The sequence below is a fragment of the Balaenoptera musculus genome, chromosome 3, assembly GCF_009873245.2.
Source record: "Balaenoptera musculus isolate JJ_BM4_2016_0621 chromosome 3, mBalMus1.pri.v3, whole genome shotgun sequence".
Classification (NCBI taxonomy): Eukaryota; Metazoa; Chordata; class Mammalia; order Artiodactyla; family Balaenopteridae; genus Balaenoptera; species Balaenoptera musculus.
This window is the reverse complement of record NC_045787.1, coordinates 107702455-107723360: the sequence shown is the minus strand read 5'-3', so window position 1 is coordinate 107723360 and position 20906 is coordinate 107702455. Positions and strand designations below refer to the sequence as shown.

The following is a 20906-nucleotide window of genomic DNA, read 5'->3' as shown; positions in this document are numbered from 1 at the left end:
AAAGAAATTTAAACCAATATTATCATATTTAAAATCAGGCTTCTGAAGTGTAGCTATCAAATTTAGTTATCTGAAATAACCTAAATTTTTATTCATATACTAAAGATAATATTTTGCTGTGATCACCCATATAAAATTTTGGCTATAGTACACAGAAGCGCTAAAGATTATTATTAAGATTAAAGACAATGACTACAAATTTTCAATTTAGGATTAACCATGTTTATTGCCCTTAGAAATATAACTGGATCTGATCATTTCTGATAAATACTCATGAACTAAAAATAACTTTAAAAGCCCTATAGGACATATACTACTAGATATTCAGATTTACTGTAAGGCTGTAGTAATCAAGACATTATGGTTTGTGATGCAAGGACAGAAAAACAAACTAATTGAAGAGATTATAAAGTCCAGAAACAGATGCACACATATACAGTTATTTGATTTTATGATAAAGGTGACCCTACAGTGCAGCGGGGAAAGAGTGGTCTTTTCAATAAATGATGCTGGAATCAATATTTCAGTTCCAATGATGCTGGAACTGAATATTCAGATGTAAAAAAATAAATCTTGACTCCTATCTCATACCATATACAAAAATCAACTCTAGTTGATATAAACAACCAAATGAAAAAGACCAAACAATAAAGCTTTTGGAAGAAGCATAGGATAATCTCTTCATGACCTTGCTTGAGACAGGAAAAGATTTCTTAAACAAGACTCAGAAAAATATTAACCATAAAGGAAAAAAGGGATTAACTGGACTACATTAAAATTAAGACCTTCTCATCAAAAGATAAAAACACCAAAATGAAAAAGCAAGACAAAAAGTAGAAGATTCTTATAATACATATATCCAACAAAGGATTTACATTCAGAACATACAAAGAATTTCTTCAAATCAATAATAAAAAGGCAGATAACCTCTTAGAAAAATGGGCAAAAGACTTGAACAGCCACTTCATAAAAGAGAATATCCAAATGGCCATTAAACAACTGAAAAGGTGCTAATCCTTCATTAATTACCAGAGAAATGCAAATTAAAATCACAATGTGATACCATTACATAACCACCAGAAACTCTAAAATTAAGAGATGCACAGTATCAAAGAGCTGGTGAGGATATAAAGCAACTGGAGTTCTCAGATACCACTGCTGCAAGTGTAACTTAGCCTAACTACTTTGGAAAGCTGGTTAGCAGTACCTATTAAAGCTGAGTAAACACATACCATATGACACAGAAGTTTCACTCATACAATATTCACAGAAATGTTGCTACACACAATGATAAAGATGAATCTCACAAATATTGAGAGAAAGAAGCCAGACAAAACAGAAATCCTATATGATTCCATTTACATAAGGTTCAAACACTTTGTTATATTAGGTTAAAATTGATAGTGTTAAAAGGACAGTGGTTATACTTACGGGGAGGGGTTGACGGGAAGGGACATCAGGGCATGAGGGGGGGCTTTTGGGAAAGTGGTAACATTATATAACTTGATGTGGATGTTGGTTACATGATATTTCACTTGGTGAAAATTCACTGGGCTATATACTCTTATAAATTGTGTACTTTTCTGTTTGTATGTTGTTTGTATCTTTGCTGTTGTTTCTGTCCCCCAAAATACTTCAGGGAATGAAAACCAAATATTATGTGAAATGAGAGTCTGCTGAAGCCCCACCAGGAGTTTGGAGGTATAATGGAGGATTCTCAACTATATAACCATTTTGTATAATCCCAATTCTTCTGAATTAAAATAGTAGAATCATAGGAGAAAAGATAAAGAAATAGACATAGTCTAGGTAGGTGACAAATTATACTAGGAAAATTAAGAATGCCAGATAAATTTTATAAAAACAGTCACACAGGAGGCAAACTTCTGAGATATTGCAGGTTCGGTTCCAGACCACTACAATAAAGTGAGTATCGCAATACAGCAAATCACACCAATTTTTGGTTTCCTAGAGCATATAAGAGTTATGTTTACACTATACTATAGTCTATTAAATGTCTAACAGCATTATGTCTAAAAAAACAATGTACATACATTAATTTAAAAATACTTCATTGCTATAATATGCTAACCATTATCTGAGCCTTCAGCAAGTTGTAGCAGTGATATCAAAGATCACTGACCACAGATCACTATAACAAATATAGTAATAATGAAAAAGTTTGAAATACTTCAAGAATTACCAAAATGTTACACCGAGACACCAAGTGAGCAAATGCTGTAAGAAAAATGGCACCGATAGACTTGCTTGACACAGGGTTGCCACAAACCTTCAGTTTGTGAAAAATGCATTATCTGGGAAGTGCAATAAATTGCGGTATGCATATACTGCCTTTGTAACTGTAGTTTTGCAGTATAACCAGTGGTTAAGATTAAGAAGAAAAAATAAATAAAAGAAAAAAAGTCCGGTAAACAAACTTTCATAATTCAGCATTTTTAAATACAGCCTTATAAATGTGTACAATATATACCACATTGTCTGGCAAAATCAAGTTGTTTTAGTAATCAGCATTAAAAGCACTGTAATTGCTCAATAGTTTAAAATACATTGCAAGCAACATTTTTCTTTAATATTACTTACTCAGCGTATTGTGGTCTGTGTGAATACCTTGTATAACAGATGTTCTGAGTATCAGTTCAACATCAGAACCTATTTTTATTAGCTGTTAAGAAAACCAAAAAAAAAAATAAATAAATAGACTAAATCCTCTGTTTTTTCAATGGTTCACATGAATGTACTGTTTTTGAAAACTAAAGGTTTACTACAATTCTTTTTAGGTGATACTTGCCTTTAACTTTTTTTTTTTAAAGAATATATTTATTTATTTATTGGCTGCATTGGGTCTTTGTTGCTGCGCACGGGCTTTCTCTAGTTGCGGCAAGCGCACAGGCTTCTCACTGCGGTGGCTTCTCTTGTTGCGGAGCACGGGCTCTAGGAGTGTGGGCTTCAGTAGTTGTGGCTGGCAGGCTCAGTAGTTGTGGTGCATGGGCTTAGTGGCTCCGTGGCATGTGGAACCTTCCTGGACCAGGGCTCGAACCCGTGTCCCCTGCATTGGCAGGCGGATTCTTAACCACCGTGCCACCAGGGAAGCCCCTTGCCTTTAACTTTTATTTTTGTTTTTGGCCACGCTGCGGGATCTTAGTTCCCGACCAGGGAACAAACCCGTGCTCTCAGCAGTGGAAGCGTAGATTCCTAACCACTGGACCACCAGGGAATTCCCTTGCCTTTAATTTTTTGTAACCATTCCAAGCATACAGAAAGCTCAGACATGCGTACACTTTTACCTTTTATCTGTCCATTCCATATTTTGTTCCAAAGCAGATCTGGAGTATGTTTTGTTGTAATATATATTTTACAATGTGTTTAAAATGTGCATTTTGTTTTTTTGAGAGTGGCTGAATCTTTCTTTCACTGTAGAGTTGGATGTTCTGAACACTAGAAAGAGTACTGGATCAGGAGGCAGAATACTTGGACTCCCAACTCTGGCTCTGTCATCAAGTGTATGGCCTTGGGTTAATACCTACTCACTAAGTTTCAGAACTCATCATTGCAAAATGAAGAACTGAACTAAAACAGTGAGTCTCAAAGCTGTGGACCTTGAGACCCTTTCAGGGGACCCATAAAGTCAAAATTATTTTCATAATACTAGAGCTGTCTACATTGTTTGAGTTGTGAGCACAAGTAGAGTTTTCTCTTTGGAATACCATTTTTACTTTTATAGACAAACTCTGTTTATTAAGACTTGGGTAACTGGCAGATAGGTGAAATGAGTATGTCACTTTAAGAAAACAACTGACAGTATTTAATGGCAATGATAAAATTCAAGCTTTCAAGCAAAAATCAGAATTCTGGAGAAGCTGTATCTGTCACTGTAAGCTTGACAGCTTCCCAATACTTAAAGATTGTTCTGATGAGATGTATATTAAGATGTAATTTTAAAATATTACATATTGAACTATGTCAACATTTGGAAGATCTGCATTACTTGGTGAATCTACTTTTTCCAAATCATCAGTGTATGATGTTACAAAACATGCATGACTAAAAGATCCATTCAAAGGGAAAGACAGATTAAAATCTGTTGGTCTACTAAATGACCAACAGATTTATATGTTATACCTATCATTATTTACCATATTAGGGAAGGGCATATTGGAGAAGAATATCCTAGGAAGAAGCAACAGCATAAATGGCCTGAGATAGGAAAGTTCTTGGTAAACTGAAGCACCCTCAAAGAAGGCACTGAGGTTGGAAGAGTGAGAAGTATGTGGTGAATTGAGGCAGGAAGTTAAGAGGGGTCAGATGATACAGTGTTATAGGTCATGGTGGGTAGAGACTTTAGATTTTAATTGGAATGGGATGAGGAGCCATGGGGATTGTGAGTAGAGGAGTGATGGGATATGCCTTTTTTTAAAAGGCTCACTGCCTTTATAAGTATTGAGAATAGGCTGCAGGGAGTTAGGGCAGAAGCAACAAGACCCACCAGGAGGCTGTTGTAACAACCCAGTGAGAAATAATGATGGCTTGAACCAGGAAATAATAATGGGGCGAATAAGAAGTGGTTGAATTCTGGGTATATTTTGAAGGTTAAGTCAATAGGATTTGCTTCCAGATTGGATGTAAATGTGAGAGAAGGAAAGCAGTCGAAAAAGAGAGCACCGAGGGTTTTGGTCTGAGCATCAAAAGGAGGAAGCTGCCATTAATTGACATGGAGAAGGCTGTAGGAGAGCAAAGCCTCACCTCCCAACAGAGCTGAGAAAGGGCTTAGAAGGGGAGAGAAAGAAAAACAATGCGCCTCCTCACCCACTGGAGGTGCATAAACTGAGCCGAGTCTTAGGTTTAAGGCTGGAAACAAGGCTAGATGAGAAACAAGGGATTATGGGAGATCAAAGGGGATGAGCAGGATGTGGTATGTATGAGTCCTAGGAACCACCCCCGCAAAGGATAAATACACACACCCACACACATCCATTGGTCTAACAGATAACAGAGTTCCGCATTGCATCTAACCTTTAAAGAAATTTACCACTTGTTGAGGTATGATATCAAAGAATATTCAAAATTATTTGAAAAGGCTAATATATACACCTACCCTCTTCCAACTACCTATCTGTATAAGGCTGAACTTTCTTCATATAATTCAATCTAAAAAAACATACATTGCTAGATTGAATGAGGAAGCAGGAATAAGAATTTAGCTGACTCCTATTAAGCCAGACATTAAAGAGATTTGCAAAAATATAAAATAATGCCTTTCTTCTTACTAAATTTTTCTGAAAATATAGTTATTTTTCATAAATATTGTATTTAATAGGTAATGAGCTTATTATTTTTAAATTATTTAATCAACATATATTTTTAAAATTTCTCAGTTTTAAATCCTAATATGGTAAATATTGATAGGTATAACATATAAATAGCACTTTTTGGGGTCTTCAGTTTTTCAGAAGGTAAAGTGGTCTTGAAACCAAAAAGTTTGAGAACTGCTGGTCAAGAGGATGCCTACGATTCCTTTTGGTGCCAAGACTTCATGACAATACATGACAATGTAATTATCTAAAAACTACTAAGTATTTAATAAATGCAGAGTTACAGAAAGTACAAAATATACACTTGTATATAACAAATATCTATTTCAAGGAGTGCTTAATGTGGGCTTCCCTGGTGGTGCAGTAGTTAAGACTCTGCCTGACAATGCACGGGACATGGGTTTGAGCTCTGGTCCAGGAAGATCCCACCTGCCACGGAGCAACTAAGCCCGTGTGCCACAACTACTGAGCCTGTGCTCTAGTGCCCACGAGCCACAACTACTGAAGCCTGCATGCCTACAGCTCATGCTCCGCAACAAGAGAAGCCACCGCAATGAGAAGCCCGCGCACGGCAACAAAGAGTAGCCCCCGCTCGCCACAACTAGAGAAAGCCTGCGAGCAACCAAAAATAAATAAATAAAATAAATAAATTTATATATATAAAAAAAAAGAGTGCTTAATGTGAGTGCTCTACAAGTGAAATTAATTTGGGAGATGGTAGTTCATTTTTCCAGTTTAGCTAATATAAACAGACCTCAATTAAAAAATTTTTAAATCATGACTTCAAAATTTAAAAACACTTACAGGCATACCTCAGAGATATTGTGGGTTCAGTTCCAGACCACCACAATAAAACAAATATCATAATAAAGTGAGTCATACGAATTTTTTGGTTTCCAACTGCACATAAAAGTTATGTTTACAATATACAGTAGTCTATTAAGTGTGCAATAGCATTATGTCTAAAAAAACAATGTTCGTACCTTAATTAAAAAACACCTTATTACTAAAAAATGCTAACCAGCATCTGACAATGCAGGGTTGCCCCAACCTTCAATTTGTTAAAAAAACACAGATTCTGTGAAGTGCAATAAACCGAAGCACAATAAAACGAGGTATACCTGTACCATATTGTTATTAATCAGTCTACCAAATAGCAAAATAGTACAAACTTCAGTATATACATTTTAACTTCTCCTCAACTCATGACCTGATTAGAATGTAATTTTAACTTCTTTCATGAATAAAAATTACATAGTCTCTGTTTGCCCTATCATACGCTTAAGTGAAATTTCCCCCTTTTTTCTTTATGTTATAGGGAAAGAAATCCTTAGGCTATCTCATTTTGTCTCATTAGTTTATCGCAGATATTTACTATTTCAAAAATAGCATTTTCTCTACTAAGTAGAAAAGTATTTGTATAAAACAATTTTTTTCACCATGTGGAAATTCTATTAAACATGGAAGAATTTCTCTAATTTGTACCTTCCTCTTTATCAAACCAATTCTTGGAATCTTAATTATCCCAGCAAATACTTTTTCATTTTTCATTTTCTTCCTAATGGTCCTTTCCCTACATTTATACAAAGTTAGATACAGGAACACCTAGGAAGCAGTGTTCCTTCCTAAGACAGAGACAATGTATATATATGCACATGATTTTATACAGGAAAAGAATCATTTTGCACTTTTTCAATGAACATATACTGGGAATACTAGGGAGCTCACCGACTAGTGTTAGTAGATTGTCTTCAACTACGGCAAGTGACTAAAATGCAAATACAGAAGGCAAAGCAAGAATAGTTCATAAAGTCTGGCTGGTTAACTTCCACAGCCAGGATATGAATTAAAAAAAATTCTGTCTAGTTGAGCTAAATGAGTAGACGTTCCCTCTGTGTAACTGAGTGAGTTACCACAACACTCACTCTCCTTAGTTTCAGTCACTTGCCTTAGATGAAGATAGCATTTCTGTGAATTTCTGGGTTGGTTCAGCTGCTCTTGCTTTGATCATGGCTACACTCATGTTCTTTTCACCAGGCAACTTGCTATCTTAAGGGTGTAGGCAGATGACCCTGAGAAGGTGAGTCAAACCAAACAAGTGAAGGTTATCTATAGTTGTGATGGCTTTAACTATCAAGTAATGATTTTTATTTCATATAATCCCTCTATTTTTATCATTTCCTCTAGTTGCTAAAATTTGAGTTTTATTGTAATTGAAAAACTTAATTACTGTACCTCTTCTATTTTCTTAGGAGAAGTTTCACTTTTATTACGTTTGAATTCTTCATTTATCTTTATTCTGGCTGCTAGAAAAAGAAAAAATATGTATATAGTTATTTGCTTTTCTTTTTTTTCTTTTTTCTTTTTTAATATTTATTTATTTATTTTGGCTGCACCAGGTCTTAGTTGTAGCATGCAGGATCTTCACTGCAGCATGCGGGATCCTTTGTTGTGGCATGTGGGATCTTTAGTTGCGGCATGTGGAATTCTTAGTTGCGGCATACGGACTCTTAGTTGTGGCATGCATGTGGGATCTAGTTCCCCCGACCAGGGATCAAACTGGGGGCACCTGCATTGGGAGCATGGAGTCTTATCCACTGGACAACCAGTGAAGTCCCTGCTTTTCTAATTTATAATTCCTGTCCCAATAATTTACATATTATTCATTATACTATGATACTACATACTATATACATATATCTACTACTTCTCTAGTAGAAAAAATAATTTTGCCCCATGTAAAACAAAGTATAAAAATAAGAAATTTATTTAGAAAGTCCTTGGAGAGCTTTTGACAGGCTGGCAAATTTGTAATTAAACCTAATACATATTTTTTAGCACTCTAATACTTTGTTTCCTGCTTTTTTATTTCTAATTTCATTTTGAACCTCTAGCTATGAGATCCTAATAAATTCAAGTTAATACTTTGTTTCTGTAAATCTAAGGATTTGAATTAACATGCTTTTTTTAAAATGGCAAAACTCAATACATACAAGCATGTTAACCCTACCCCCCCGCCAACCACACACTTAAAATGAAGATATTAGCAAGCAAAGAGGATATACAAATAATTTTGGGTGCCTTTGACTGACAAGTAAAGTGACTGATAATAAAACTTTTGTTCATATACCACTGAGAACTTTGGCATCACTACAGCAGCATAATTCAATATAACTGATAACTGCCTTAGAGTGTGCTGTGAGCATTTAATGGAACAATTCATGTACAGTGCTTAGTAAAATATGCAGTATTAGCTATTCTTATAATTATTTCACTTAAAAACAGTTAAAACATTAAAAATATGTTATGCTGGTGGAGATTAGCCACAAAACCTTCCTTCTATGCTCGATACATTTCAATATGTAAGGTGGGTAAGAGTTTAGGCTTTGGAGCCAGAATGTTTAGGCTAATCCCAGCTCCACCTCTTACTAAGTATCATGTGGGGTAAATCCTTCACACTTGTCAGTTTTCTTATCGGAAAAAATAGAAATTATGACTAGTTAACTACCTCACAGGCTGTGATAAGAATTAAATGAGGAATTTGTGTAAAGTACATATAATATGAGGCATATACTTTAATATTCAAGAAATTTTTTTCGGTAAATTACAAAAACTTGAATTCCTAGGGACAGTGGGGACACTTTATGTAGGTGGCCTCTTTTTTTTAAATAGAGGTTGAATTTTTTTTTTTTAATTTTTATTGGGGTATAGTTGATTTATAATGTTGTGTTAGTTTCTGTTATACAGCAAAGTGAATCAGTTATACCTATACATATATCCACTCTTTTTTAGATTCTTTTCCCATATAGGTCATTACAGAGTATTAAGAAGAGTTCCCTGTGCTATACAGTAGGTCCTTATTAGTTATCTATTTTATATATAGCAGTGTGTATATGTCAATCCCAATATCCCAATTTATCCCTCCACCCCTCCCCCAAGGTGCCCTCTTAAAAGAGGTTTAGAAACTGAGTATGACCAACACAGAACCTAAGCTTTAGAGCTCTGAGTTCTGGATAAGACAGAAACCACTTTAAACAGTGAAATACTGAATTTGGAATCATTTTTGATAGATTCTCTTTCATAGCTGCTGTCACTTCTAGAAAGACACAAGGCATTAACAATATGGTAGTATCTGGTCTTAGAGGATGTGAAAATTTGATTATATAATAGATAAATGAGTTTCATGGCTTGAACATAAGGCAAATAATGGAGCACATTGAAATTCTGATCCTTTTTTTTCCCTGATTTTTTATGAAAACCCGATCTTTAAAATTTTTTCTTTGTAGATACTTCTCAAAGAAGTGTAAGGTAAACTCATCTTTATTTAAAAAAACATTAGGGGAGAGATCGTGAAGGTCATTCCCCAAGATAGGTCTTGACCACCATACAGGGTCTCTTGTATTATTAGCAGCCACCTGAAGAATGGACTTGCTCCAAAGGGGCAAAATATAAACTTACCTTCTAGTGCCCTAGCATCATTTTTAAAAACTTGTTGTCTGGTCCTGTGCAGTGTTTTAAAGAGCTGTAAAACCTATAAAGAAAATTAGAATTCAGACCTCAAAAGAAAAAAATTCACATTTTACATAATTACATGGATTAAACAGTATTTATTTTCTGTTTGTTTTTTAGACTATTTTTTGAAATAGCTGGTGAAAACAAGGGTTGGCCAAAACAACTTTCCCTTGATTATTTATCTTTAAATTAAAAAAAAAATTAGCCTTATGTATTTACAAAAACAATACAAAATTCTTTGAAACAAAACAATACGAGAATGGTTAAAAAGTTAATGATTCCCCCTGCCAAAACTAGTTTGCTAAGGTAACCAACTTTACCAGTCTGGTATTTGTTCTTATTTTGCTTAACCTAGGAACTTCATCTGTTCTTAAAGTCATACACACATGCACACAAACTCGTGAATATACTACATCTTAGAAGAGCCCAGAGGAAGATGTTTCAGATATTAGGCAGGTTTAATTGTGCTTTCTCAAAAAAGAAGTGGAATGCTGAGACTTCTGAATATTCTAAGACTGTGCTAAAAAAAACCAAACAAAAAGGTATTCAATATTGTCCCCACAACATTGCTCTTTCTTCTGTCTTCTCAATTTCAGTTATGGAAAACAATGGATTTCTCAAGCCAGAAATCTCTAGGTCATTCTTTATATCTACCTTACTCCTCATGTAGAAACTGTAGGGATGTTTCTCTAAGCTTTTGTATATTCTCCATCACCCAAAACAATTTAAGTTCAGACCTCTCCCTATCTCTTGCTTAGACTACTGACAAAGATTTGTCAGTCTGCCACCATTCCCTCCTTTCCCCCAGTCCATTCACCAGATAACAATACCTAAACTTTACTAAGTGTATCCTGTGTGCTAGGCACTATTTTAAGTATTTTACATATACTAGAAAACCTAAAACATCAAAGGCAGATACCAAAACAGAAACAGAAAACAGGGAGCAGAAAACATAAAAATAAAACAAAACAAAGACTGACCAACCACAAAGAACCTTCTCAGAAACATAAATTATTACAAACATGGAATAACAACAAAAAGAAGTTACAGTAAATTTAAAAAGGAACATTCAGAAAATGCCCCCAAACTCTTGGATATCAAAAGAGTGATAGCAAAGATTAAGTTGAGAAAAACTACCCCGAAAGTTGAATAAGAATTCAGAGATACAAAATAAGGAGAGAAAGGATAAGAAAATTAAAGGAGTAGTCTAGATGGCCCAACAGTTATATTCACAGATCTCCAACAAGACAGAACAAAGAAAACAGCCTCCATCAAGTGCTCAACACAAAACCCATGAAAAATCTTGGAGGGAAAAAAACAGTTCACGTATAAAAAACAGAAAATCAGAATGGTACCTGATTTCTAAATAGCATCACTGTGAGAAGACAATGGTATAAAATCTTCAAGTTTTGTACAAAATGTCCAGCTTAGAACACCATACATATCCAAACTATCACCTAACTGCAATGGCAAATAAACATTTTCAGAAATGCAAAGTCTCTTATTTGCCATACGCCCTTTCTTGGAAAGCTATAGAAGATTGTGCTCCACCAAAATAAGGGGATGAATCACAAAAGAAAAAAAATGGGAATGAGGGACACAGGTGATCCAACATAGGAGAGGCAGAGATGATGGTGAAGGACAAATATAGGTCAGCATTTGTGCAGCCAGCATAGAAAGCAACTAGTCTGGACTATAGCAAAAGGGTATATTGCTCTACAAAAGATGCTGCTAGGAAAAAACGATACTAGTAGACATCAGTTTTGCTCAGAGTTTGGAAATAGCTATGTAGGAAAATGATAATAAAAACAAGACAGTTATTAACTTCAAGAAAAACTGGGACTTCCCTGGTGGTCCAATGGTTAAGACTCCATGCTCCCAATGCAGGGGGCCTGGGTTCAATCCCTGGCCGGTTGGGGAACTAGATCCCACATGCCGCAACTAAGAGCCTGCATGATGAAACTAAGACTTGGTGCAGCTAAATAAATACATATTAAAAAAAAAAAGAAGAAAGAAAGAAAAACTAAGACTTAGAAAAGAAAGGCAACATAATCATATATTTATATTAGAGGGCTCAGCTGTGGACAAGTTCTGTATAGTCATATTAATATCAAAGATGAAAAACTGCTTCACCAAAATCTGTATATTGAGAGGAATAGGGTATAAGGGGGAACTTAGTTCTCAACTTTCATAGACAAAGGTCAATAAATATCCCCAAAGAGGAAAAAAAAAATCAATAGTAGTTTAAACATGTTATTTAGAAACATGGAGGTAAATATCAGAAAAAATAAGTAAAATGATTCAAAGTGCTTATATCTGGGGAGCAGGAATTGGGAGTATGTAGAAGGAAGTAGACACCTACTGGTTTCTGTGTAACACTATTTGACTTCTTAAATTTTACACATTTATCCCCTTTATAAAAACTAGAAAAATTGTTTTAAAAGATAAAGGGAAAGGACACTATCAAGAAAGAGAAAAGACAACCCACAGAAGGAAAGAAAATATTTATAAATCGTATACCTGATAATGGGCTAGTATCTAGAATGTATAAAGAACTTCTACAATTCAAATAAAAAACTAATTTAAAAATAGGCAAAGGATTTGAATAGACATTTCTCAAAAGAAGACAAACAAATGGCTATTAAGGCCATGAAAAGATGCTCAACATAATTTGCCATCTGGGAAATACAAATTTAAATTTCAGTGAGGTACCACTTCATCCCAATAGTATGGCTACAGTCAAAAAAAAAAGACAGTCAATAACACGTGTAAGATGTGGAAAAATGGAAACTCTTATACATTGTTGGTGGGAATGTAAAATCCTGCAGCTGCTTTGGAAAAGTTTAGCAGTTGTTCAAAAAATTAAACATAGAGTTACCTATCACATGACCCAGCAATTCCATGCCTACGTATACAACCAAGATGAAAACATATGTTCATATAAAAACTTGTACATGACTGTGCATACTAGCATTATACAAAACAGTCAAAAAGTAGAAATAACCCAAATGTCTACCAACTCATGAATGGATAAATAAAACGTGGTGTATCTATATTGTTATAGCTTGAATTGTGTGTCCCCTCAAAAGACATGTTTAAGTCCTAATCCTCAGTACATGTAAATGTGACCTTAGTTTGGAAGTAGGGTCTTCACAGCTATAACTGAGTTAAAGTGAATCATTAGAGTAGGCCCTAATCCAATATGACTAGTATCCTTAAAAGAAGAGGATAATGCCAGGTGAAGAAAGAAACACAAAGGTGTAAGACCACCATGTGAAGACGAAGGCAGAGATTGGAGTGATGCAACAGCAAGCCAAGGAACACTAAGGATTGATGGCCACCATCAGACTTTAGGAAGAAGTAAAGATTCTGCCCAGAGTTTCAGAGGGAGCATGGCTCTGCTGTCACCTTGATTTCAGACTTCTAGCCTCCAGAACTGTGAGACAATAAATTTCTGTTGTTTTAAGCCACCCAATTTGTGGTAATTTGTTAGAGCAGCCATAGGAAACTAATACAGATTTTACTACTGGGAAGTGGGATGCTGCTGTAACAAACATCTAAAAATGTGAAATTGGCTTTGGAATTGAGTAATGTGTAGAGACTGGAAAAATTTTGAGATGTTTGATAGTAAAAGCCGAGATTGTCTTGAAAAGATTGCTGGTAGAAATAGGGACATTAAAGGTGGTAGAACATCATAGAAACCCAGGGAGTTTAATATTACAAGAGCGGTGGAAGAGATTGCATGGGATTAAGAAAAAAGTGAGAAGTAAGTAAGCCTAATCGTTTTACATGCTATTCAGGGAAAAAACAAAGTGATTCCATTAGTACAACAACCAGTATCCCTACTTTAAGAATTAGTATTAAGAAAAAGAAAATGTCATCATTACTGCCTTACAGCTAATATCACCTTGGAGTTAATAAACTTTCATTAAAATGTAGACAGCTAGGTCACAGACTGTCTTCTGTTACTAATTTACTTATATTGATTGGACAAATTCTGGCAGTATATATGGAAAGTCAAATTACTTAGCCTTTTTGCCTCAATTTTCTTGAATAATGGGCTAATTTTAAGGGTGGATGATATAATTTCTGTACTAGGTTTCACTTTAGCTGGTTAGTACTTATTTGTCTCTTCTAAGTCTGGGTTATATGCCCCTCTTGAGTACATCCACAGCAGTGGGCACTTACTACAATTACTTGCTGTGTCCTCTACTTCCTGAAAGGCTTCTCGGTCATCTTTGTATCTTCCACATGGCACAGGTGTCTTCTACACATGGCAGTTCTCACCAAAAGTGTTTTTGGAATGAATTCTATTTAATTTCATTTGTATTCAAGTTTTCCAAGCAACTTCCCACTTCGAGGATGGTCCATATGATATTTCTTCTTCATAGAATACTCTTTTCTCTATTCTCCTAGCTAGGTTCTAACAAAACTTCAGGTCTCAACTTATACTTTTATGAGGGATTTTTTTGTTTTGTTTTTTTTGGCATCCCTCCACACAGGTTAAATCCGAGTTATGTGCTCATAAAACACACTGTATTTTCAACAGAAATATATATCAGGGAACTTCCCTAGTGGCGCAGTGGTTAAGAATCCACCTGCCAATGCAGGGGACATGGGTTCGAGCCCTGGTCCAGGAAGATCCCACATGCCACGGAGCAACTATACCCGCACGCCAAAACTACTGAAGCCGGCGCGCTCTAGAGCCCGTGCTCCACAACAAGAGAAGCCACTGCAATGAGAAGCCTGCGCACCACAACGAAGAGTAGCCCCGCTCGCCACAACTAGAGAAACCCCACGTGCAGCAACGAAGACCCAACGCAGCCAAAAATAAAGATAATAAAAGATAAATAAATTAAAAAAAAAATATGGATCAATGGAACAGGATAGAAAGCCCAGAGATAAACCCACATACTTATGGTCAACTAATCTATGACAAAGGAGGCAAGGATATACAAGGAGAAACACAAGTCTCTTCAACAAGTGGTGCTGGGAAAAACTGGACAGCTACATGTAAAAGCATGAAATTAGAACACTCCCTAACACCATACACAAAAATAAACTCAAATGGATTAAAGACCTAAATGTAAGACCAGACCAGTATATAAACTCTTAGAGGAAAACATAGGCAGAACACTCTTTGACATAAATCACAGCAAGGTCTTTTTTGATCCACCTCCTAGAGTAATGCAAATAAAAACAAAAATGAACAAATGGGACCTAATGAAACTTTAAAGCTTTTGCACAGCAAAGGAAACCATAAACAAGACAAAAAGACAACCCTCAGAATGGGAGAAAATATTTGCAAATGAATCAACACACAAAGGATTAATCTCCAAAATATATAAACAGCTCATTCAGCTCAATATTAAAAAAACAAACAACCCAGTCAATAAATGGGCAGAAGACCTAAATAGACATTTCTCCAAAGAAGACATACAGATGGCCAAGAAGCATATGAAAAGCTGCTCAACATCACTAATTATTAGAGAAATGCAAATCAAAACTACAGTGAGGTATCACCTCACACCAGTTAGAATGGGCATCATCAGAAAATCTACAAACAACAAATGCTGGAGAGGGTGTGGAGAAAAGGGAACCCTCTTGCACTGTTGGTGGGAATGTAAATTGATACAGCCACTATGGAGAACAGTATGGAGGTTCCTTAAAATACTAAAAATAGAATTACCATATGACCCAGCAATCCCACTACTGGGCATATACCCAGAGAAAACCATAATTCAAAAAGACACATGCACCCCAGTGTTCATTGCAGCACTATTTACAATAGCCAGGTCAAGGAAGCAACCTAAGTGTCCACTGACAGATGAATGGATAAAGAAGATGTGGTACATATATACAATGGAATATTACTCAACCATAAAAAGAAACGAAATTGGGTCATTTGTAGAGACACAGATGGACCTAGAGACTGTCTTACAGAGTGAAGTAAGTCAGAAAGAGAAAAACAAATATCATATATTAACGCATATATGTGGAATCTAGAAAAATGGTACAGATGAACTGGTTTGCAGGGCAGAAATAGAGACACAGATGTAGAGAACAAACGTATGGACACCAAGGGGGGAAAGCGGGGGGTTCGGGGGGAGATGAACTGGGAGATTGGGATTGACATGTATACACTAATATGTATAAAATATATAACCCAAAGAACCTGCTGTATAAAAAAAAAACAAAACTCTATTTTCAATTCAAAGCACTTACTACACTTGTAATTAAGTAATTGTTTAAACTCTCCATACCTGCCAGATTTCTGTATGAAGTTATTGTTGCTTCCACTATGCCTAGACAGTATAGGCTAAATGCTGGCTGTTAGGTGCTACTAATAACTATTATGGACACTCAGTAAGTGTTTTGAATGAATAACCGTTTACAATTCTGTTTCTCTTGGTCCTGTGACATATATTGAAATGTACTAAGCACAGAGTTCAGTAGTACACGAGGCACTCTTGGTGGCTCCCTGTTATTGACCAACCATTATAAGCACTGCTTTTCCTCACTAGACTATAGCAGGCCGTTTCCCCTTTTCCATATCTCAACCAGTGACAGGGACTGGTCTCAGCCGGCCATGCTGATAATACTTAAAGTTAGGGATGGCTGGTCCCAGAGAATTGTACACTGGCCAGGAATGCGCATCAGTTTGACAAGAAATGAATCCGAGACAAGGTCCTCGGGGATGTGACCCCCGACCCCGGCGGGGCCATCACTTCCCAAGCTCGTTCACAACACTCAGGAATCACAGGTTTCTGTTCTGTCTCGCTAAGTGCTACTTTTGGCAAACGGTTTTGTCTGGAATCGGTTTCCTTGGTTCCTAGACGTCTGTGCACCGTCTGGTTAACTGACGAAACCTTTCACCTCATCGGATGGCTTCAGCGCAGGACTGACTTTGGGGTCTCGTACAATTCCCAAGGATGTGAAATGGGCCCCTCACACAAACACTCGGTGTGGAGATGGCAAGGCGGCAGAACTCAAGTCGCCGGCATGCATCACGGACAAACATTCCGTACCCAGTAGACGAAGAAGCAGGACCACCTGTGTCGCCCTCTCTCCTCCGCACCTGCACAAACCTTCCACTGCCCTGCAGGGTCGGTCTCCGGCTCCTCAGCTGTAAAGGCCACATACTCCGTGGAGGGTCCTGAACCCCAGCTACAGAGATTCCAGTCTACGTTCGCAAGGCCGCGCCCTTACCCTCCCCGCCGGCATCGTACCCAAACCCCTCCCCGGACCCAGTCACCTTGGCCGCCTGACCCATGGCTCTCCTCAAAGCTCCTGCTACTTCTCCAGCGGCCAAGCCGCCCCGCCTCTCGGCAACCAGTCACCGCCTGGTGTGGAAGGTCTAACACCCCGTAGCCACGTTCTTAACGAGCCGCAACCAATCACCACGCAGTAGCTCCTTCGTAGCCCCGCCCCCCGTGAAGGGACAGGCGAGAGGTGTTTGCTAAGCCGGTACCCTCTGGGAAAACCGCGAGGAGCAGCCGAGCTCAATTACAGCCGAGAGGGGAACGGAAATCACCTGGACGCCATGTTAGTTAGGGGCAGCGGCACTTCCGGCCATTTCTGAGGCAACCTCCGGTGGCTGAGTGTGGATTGACACTTAATTGATGGCTTCGGCACCTTTATGTCCTTTCCTCCTGTTTGGGGGTTGGGGTTATCTGTTAAGGAACCATTATTTTAACGTTTCCGGGTTGCAAATGTGTCCTTGCAAAAGTGCATAAATAAGAGCCGAGCCCTAACAACTATAGTAGGCGTTGACTGGAACGCTGACTCCCAAAAGCGCTATTGGTACATTATCCCACTTCATTCCTCTAGAAGGTGAGGTTGAGTTACTTGCTCAAGACCACACGATTAGCAAATGGAGGTCTGGGATACAAATGCCTATGATTAACCTGAAAGCTCAGTCTTACCCTCTACTCATCCTGCCTACTCAACTTGCCCTACTCCTTGGTTTTGCTGGTCAAGAAGTTGGAAACAGATAGTTTATTAGCAGCATCATGATCATAAACAATCATAAAGCATTTAAGTACATTTAACTTATGACCTTGCAAGCATCAAGAAAAAAATCTCAACCTGGCTCCCATCGCATAATCATGGTTTGTCTTCCCTACCCACCCCTCAGGTTAACTTTTAGGTAAAATGGACTTTTTATTAGGAATGAAAGATTTAGACCAATGGATATCCAAGACCCTTTTCCTTCTCTGTGATTTATGTCATTTTAAAGAATACTGCAAGTCATCATGAGAATAGCAAGATAATAGTCGACTTTTTAAAAATTAAAATGCATTGGATTTGCAAAAGAACGTTTAACATAAGCAATTAAACCAAATATACTGGATACTGTCTTTTATCCAGGAAACAATAAGTTAGATGATTCTTGTGACATTGTATAGTAGTGCCTTCTGATTGCTAATGAATGATTCAAAGATGCCTATTTTCATTTTCAGTTTAGAATCACAGCCCAATCTCCTGAACATTCATAATTTATTTTCATAATTTCTGGCTAACTAGGGTCCTGTATTCAGTTAACCAAAGCCACTTATCTGCCAACATTTCAAAGTATAGTTTCCATAGTGCCCAAAAATCAATTCAGTCCTGAAGCTTCTCTTCTCTTGGGTAAATCTGTATGGTTCCTTGAGCTGTTCCATAAAAGAGGTGACTATTCTGGTTGTTCTGGGAATATGTCTTGGTTTGTTGGCATCTCAAAGTGTGGGACCCAGAACTGAACAGGAAATTCCTACATGTTCATCATGTAAGGTCATGGAGTATGTGGTAGGCTGACTAATGGCTTACAAAACATGTCCCTATTTAAATCCTAGGAACTTTTGAATATATTATTACCATTTATGACAAAAGGGGCTTTGCAGATGTGATTAAATTAAGGATTTTAAGATGGGAAGATTATCCTGGGTTGTCTGATGGGCCCAATGTGAACACAGGATCTTTTTCTTTTTAAGATTTATTTATTATTTATTTATTTATATTTATTTTTGGCTGCGTCGGTTCTTAGTTGTGGCACCCGGGATCTTCGCTGAGGCATGCAGGATCTTTCGTTACAGCACGCGGGCTTGTCTCTAGTTGTGGCGTGCGGTTTTCCTTTTCTCTAGTTGTGGCACTCAGGCTCCAGGGCGGGTGGGCTCTGTAGTTGTGGCGCACAGGATCCAGAACAAGTGGGCTCTGTAGTTTGCGGCATGCGGGCTCTCTAGTTGAGGTGCTTGAGCTCAGTAGTTGTGGCACGCCAGCCTAGCTGCCCCGCAGCATGTGGGATCCTAGTTCCCCGATCAGGGATCGAACCCGCATCCCCTGCATTGGAAGGCGGATTCTTTACCACTGGACCACCAGGGAAGTCCCAACACAAGGATCTTTATAAGTGGAAGAAGGAAGCAGAGTCAGGGAGAGGTTTGCAGATGCTCTTCTGTGGTCTTTGAAGATGGAGGAAGCGCCAGAAGCCCAGGGACGCAGGTGGCCTCTAGAAGACAGAAAAGGCAAGGGAACCGTTCTCCCCTAGAGCCTTTAGAAGGAATGCAGCCCTGCTGACACCATGATTTTAGCCCAGTGAAACCCAATTTGGACTTCTGACTTCCAGAATGTCATCTGCTTGTGGCCCCTTCCATCTTCTAAGTCAACAGTGGAGCATCTTCAGTCTTTGACTCTCACCTCTGCTTCCATCATCATATCTCCTTGTCTGAGTCTCACTCTCCCGTATCCCTCTTTCATTTAAAGGGGTTCATGTGATTACACTGGGCCCACCTGGATAATTGAGGAATCTCCCCACCTGAAGACCCTTAACTTAATCATATCTGCACATCCCCTTTACCATGTAAAGTAACATAGTCACAGGCTCCAGGGATTAGGAGATGGAAATCTTCTGCCTATCATACCCACTTTGGGTGAAGCTGGTCAATAAGGATGAAATGGAAGGAAATGAAGTAGGAGAAGCAGCCGTGGGCCTGATCACTTAAGAGCTTATAAGCCAAGTTTAGGATTTTACATTTAATTCTATGATGAAATGCCTTACCATCAGGAGAGTGACATCATGATTTACATTTTATAAAAATCATCTTCGCTACTGTATAGCAAATGGACTATAGTAGAAGCAGATAGGCAAACTAGGAGGCTCTTGAAGTACTCCAGGCAAGATATGATAGAGACTTGGATTAGGGTGGTGGAGTAGAAGAGGTGAGAAGTGATTAGATTCATATGTGTTGAAAATCCACAAAGAAGAGTTGATGATTGCAAGGCTTCTGGCTTGTGCAATTTGGTGAATGACATTATAGTAGATGTAAAATGCTGCAGGAAGAGGTTTTTAGATTGTTTGTTGCGAGGGAGTAAAAATAAATTTGAAGTGCCTGGTAGACATCCTACTGAAGGTGGTGAGTAGGCAGAAATATGTATCATACACCAATCTGGAATTAAGGGGTCGGGAGATAAATACTGGAGTCATTACTCTGTAGATAGCAAAGCCTCTTAGTGAAAGATGACCATATTATTTACTACCCAACCCAGTATATATTCATTTTTTAATTTTGACAACTTCAGTCTTACAGAAAAGTTGCAAGAATGATAGATAGAATTTGCAAATACCTTTCACTCAGTTTCCCCTACTGTTAACATTTTACTACAGTTGCTTTATCCTTTTCTTTTTTGGGGATCTCTTTACTGTTTGAAAGTGAGTTGCAGACACAATACTGCTATACTCCTAAACACTTCAGTAGGTTTTTTTCCTACAAAAAAGACATTCTCTTACATCAGTGGTTCTCAAAGTGTAGTTCCCAGGCTAGCAGCAACTGCATCACCTGGAAACTGTTAGAAACCTAAATTATAGGGCCCCACCCCAGATCAACTGATTTTGGTAATTTTGCTGTATGTATGTGGGGAAATTAACAAGACTTTCAAAACTATTTCCTAATTTGTATGCATTATTTAGATTTCACCAATTGTCTCAGGAATGTCTTTATACCAAAAGTACTAAATGGGACACTTTTGTGATTAAAGGGGACCACTATCAATAATTTTGCCAAGGCAAAGTGGTAAAGGTATAATTTTTCA

General features: G+C 37.6%; 2 protein-coding genes across 2 annotated transcripts in view; both read right to left on the bottom strand.

Annotated features, from left to right (window-relative positions):
• CDC42SE2 (CDC42 small effector 2) overlaps nucleotides 1-2667 on the bottom strand; it is a 201398-nt gene extending 198731 nt beyond the window's left edge. The window contains exon 1 of the mRNA XM_036846628.1: nucleotides 2602-2667. The gene's annotated coding sequence lies outside the window, so the exon portion shown is untranslated. The remainder of the gene's footprint in view (nucleotides 1-2601) is intronic.
• LYRM7 (LYR motif containing 7) overlaps nucleotides 1-17387 on the bottom strand; it is a 40753-nt gene extending 23366 nt beyond the window's left edge. The window contains exons 1-4 of the mRNA XM_036846627.1: nucleotides 17098-17387; nucleotides 9789-9861; nucleotides 7566-7636; nucleotides 2602-2683 (exon numbers count right to left, since the gene is read on the bottom strand). Coding sequence (XP_036702522.1) covers nucleotides 2602-2683; nucleotides 7566-7636; nucleotides 9789-9861; nucleotides 17098-17115 — 244 coding nt within the window. The 5' untranslated portion in view covers nucleotides 17116-17387. The remainder of the gene's footprint in view (nucleotides 1-2601; nucleotides 2684-7565; nucleotides 7637-9788; nucleotides 9862-17097) is intronic.
• Between the last annotated feature and the right edge of the window lie 3519 nt (nucleotides 17388-20906).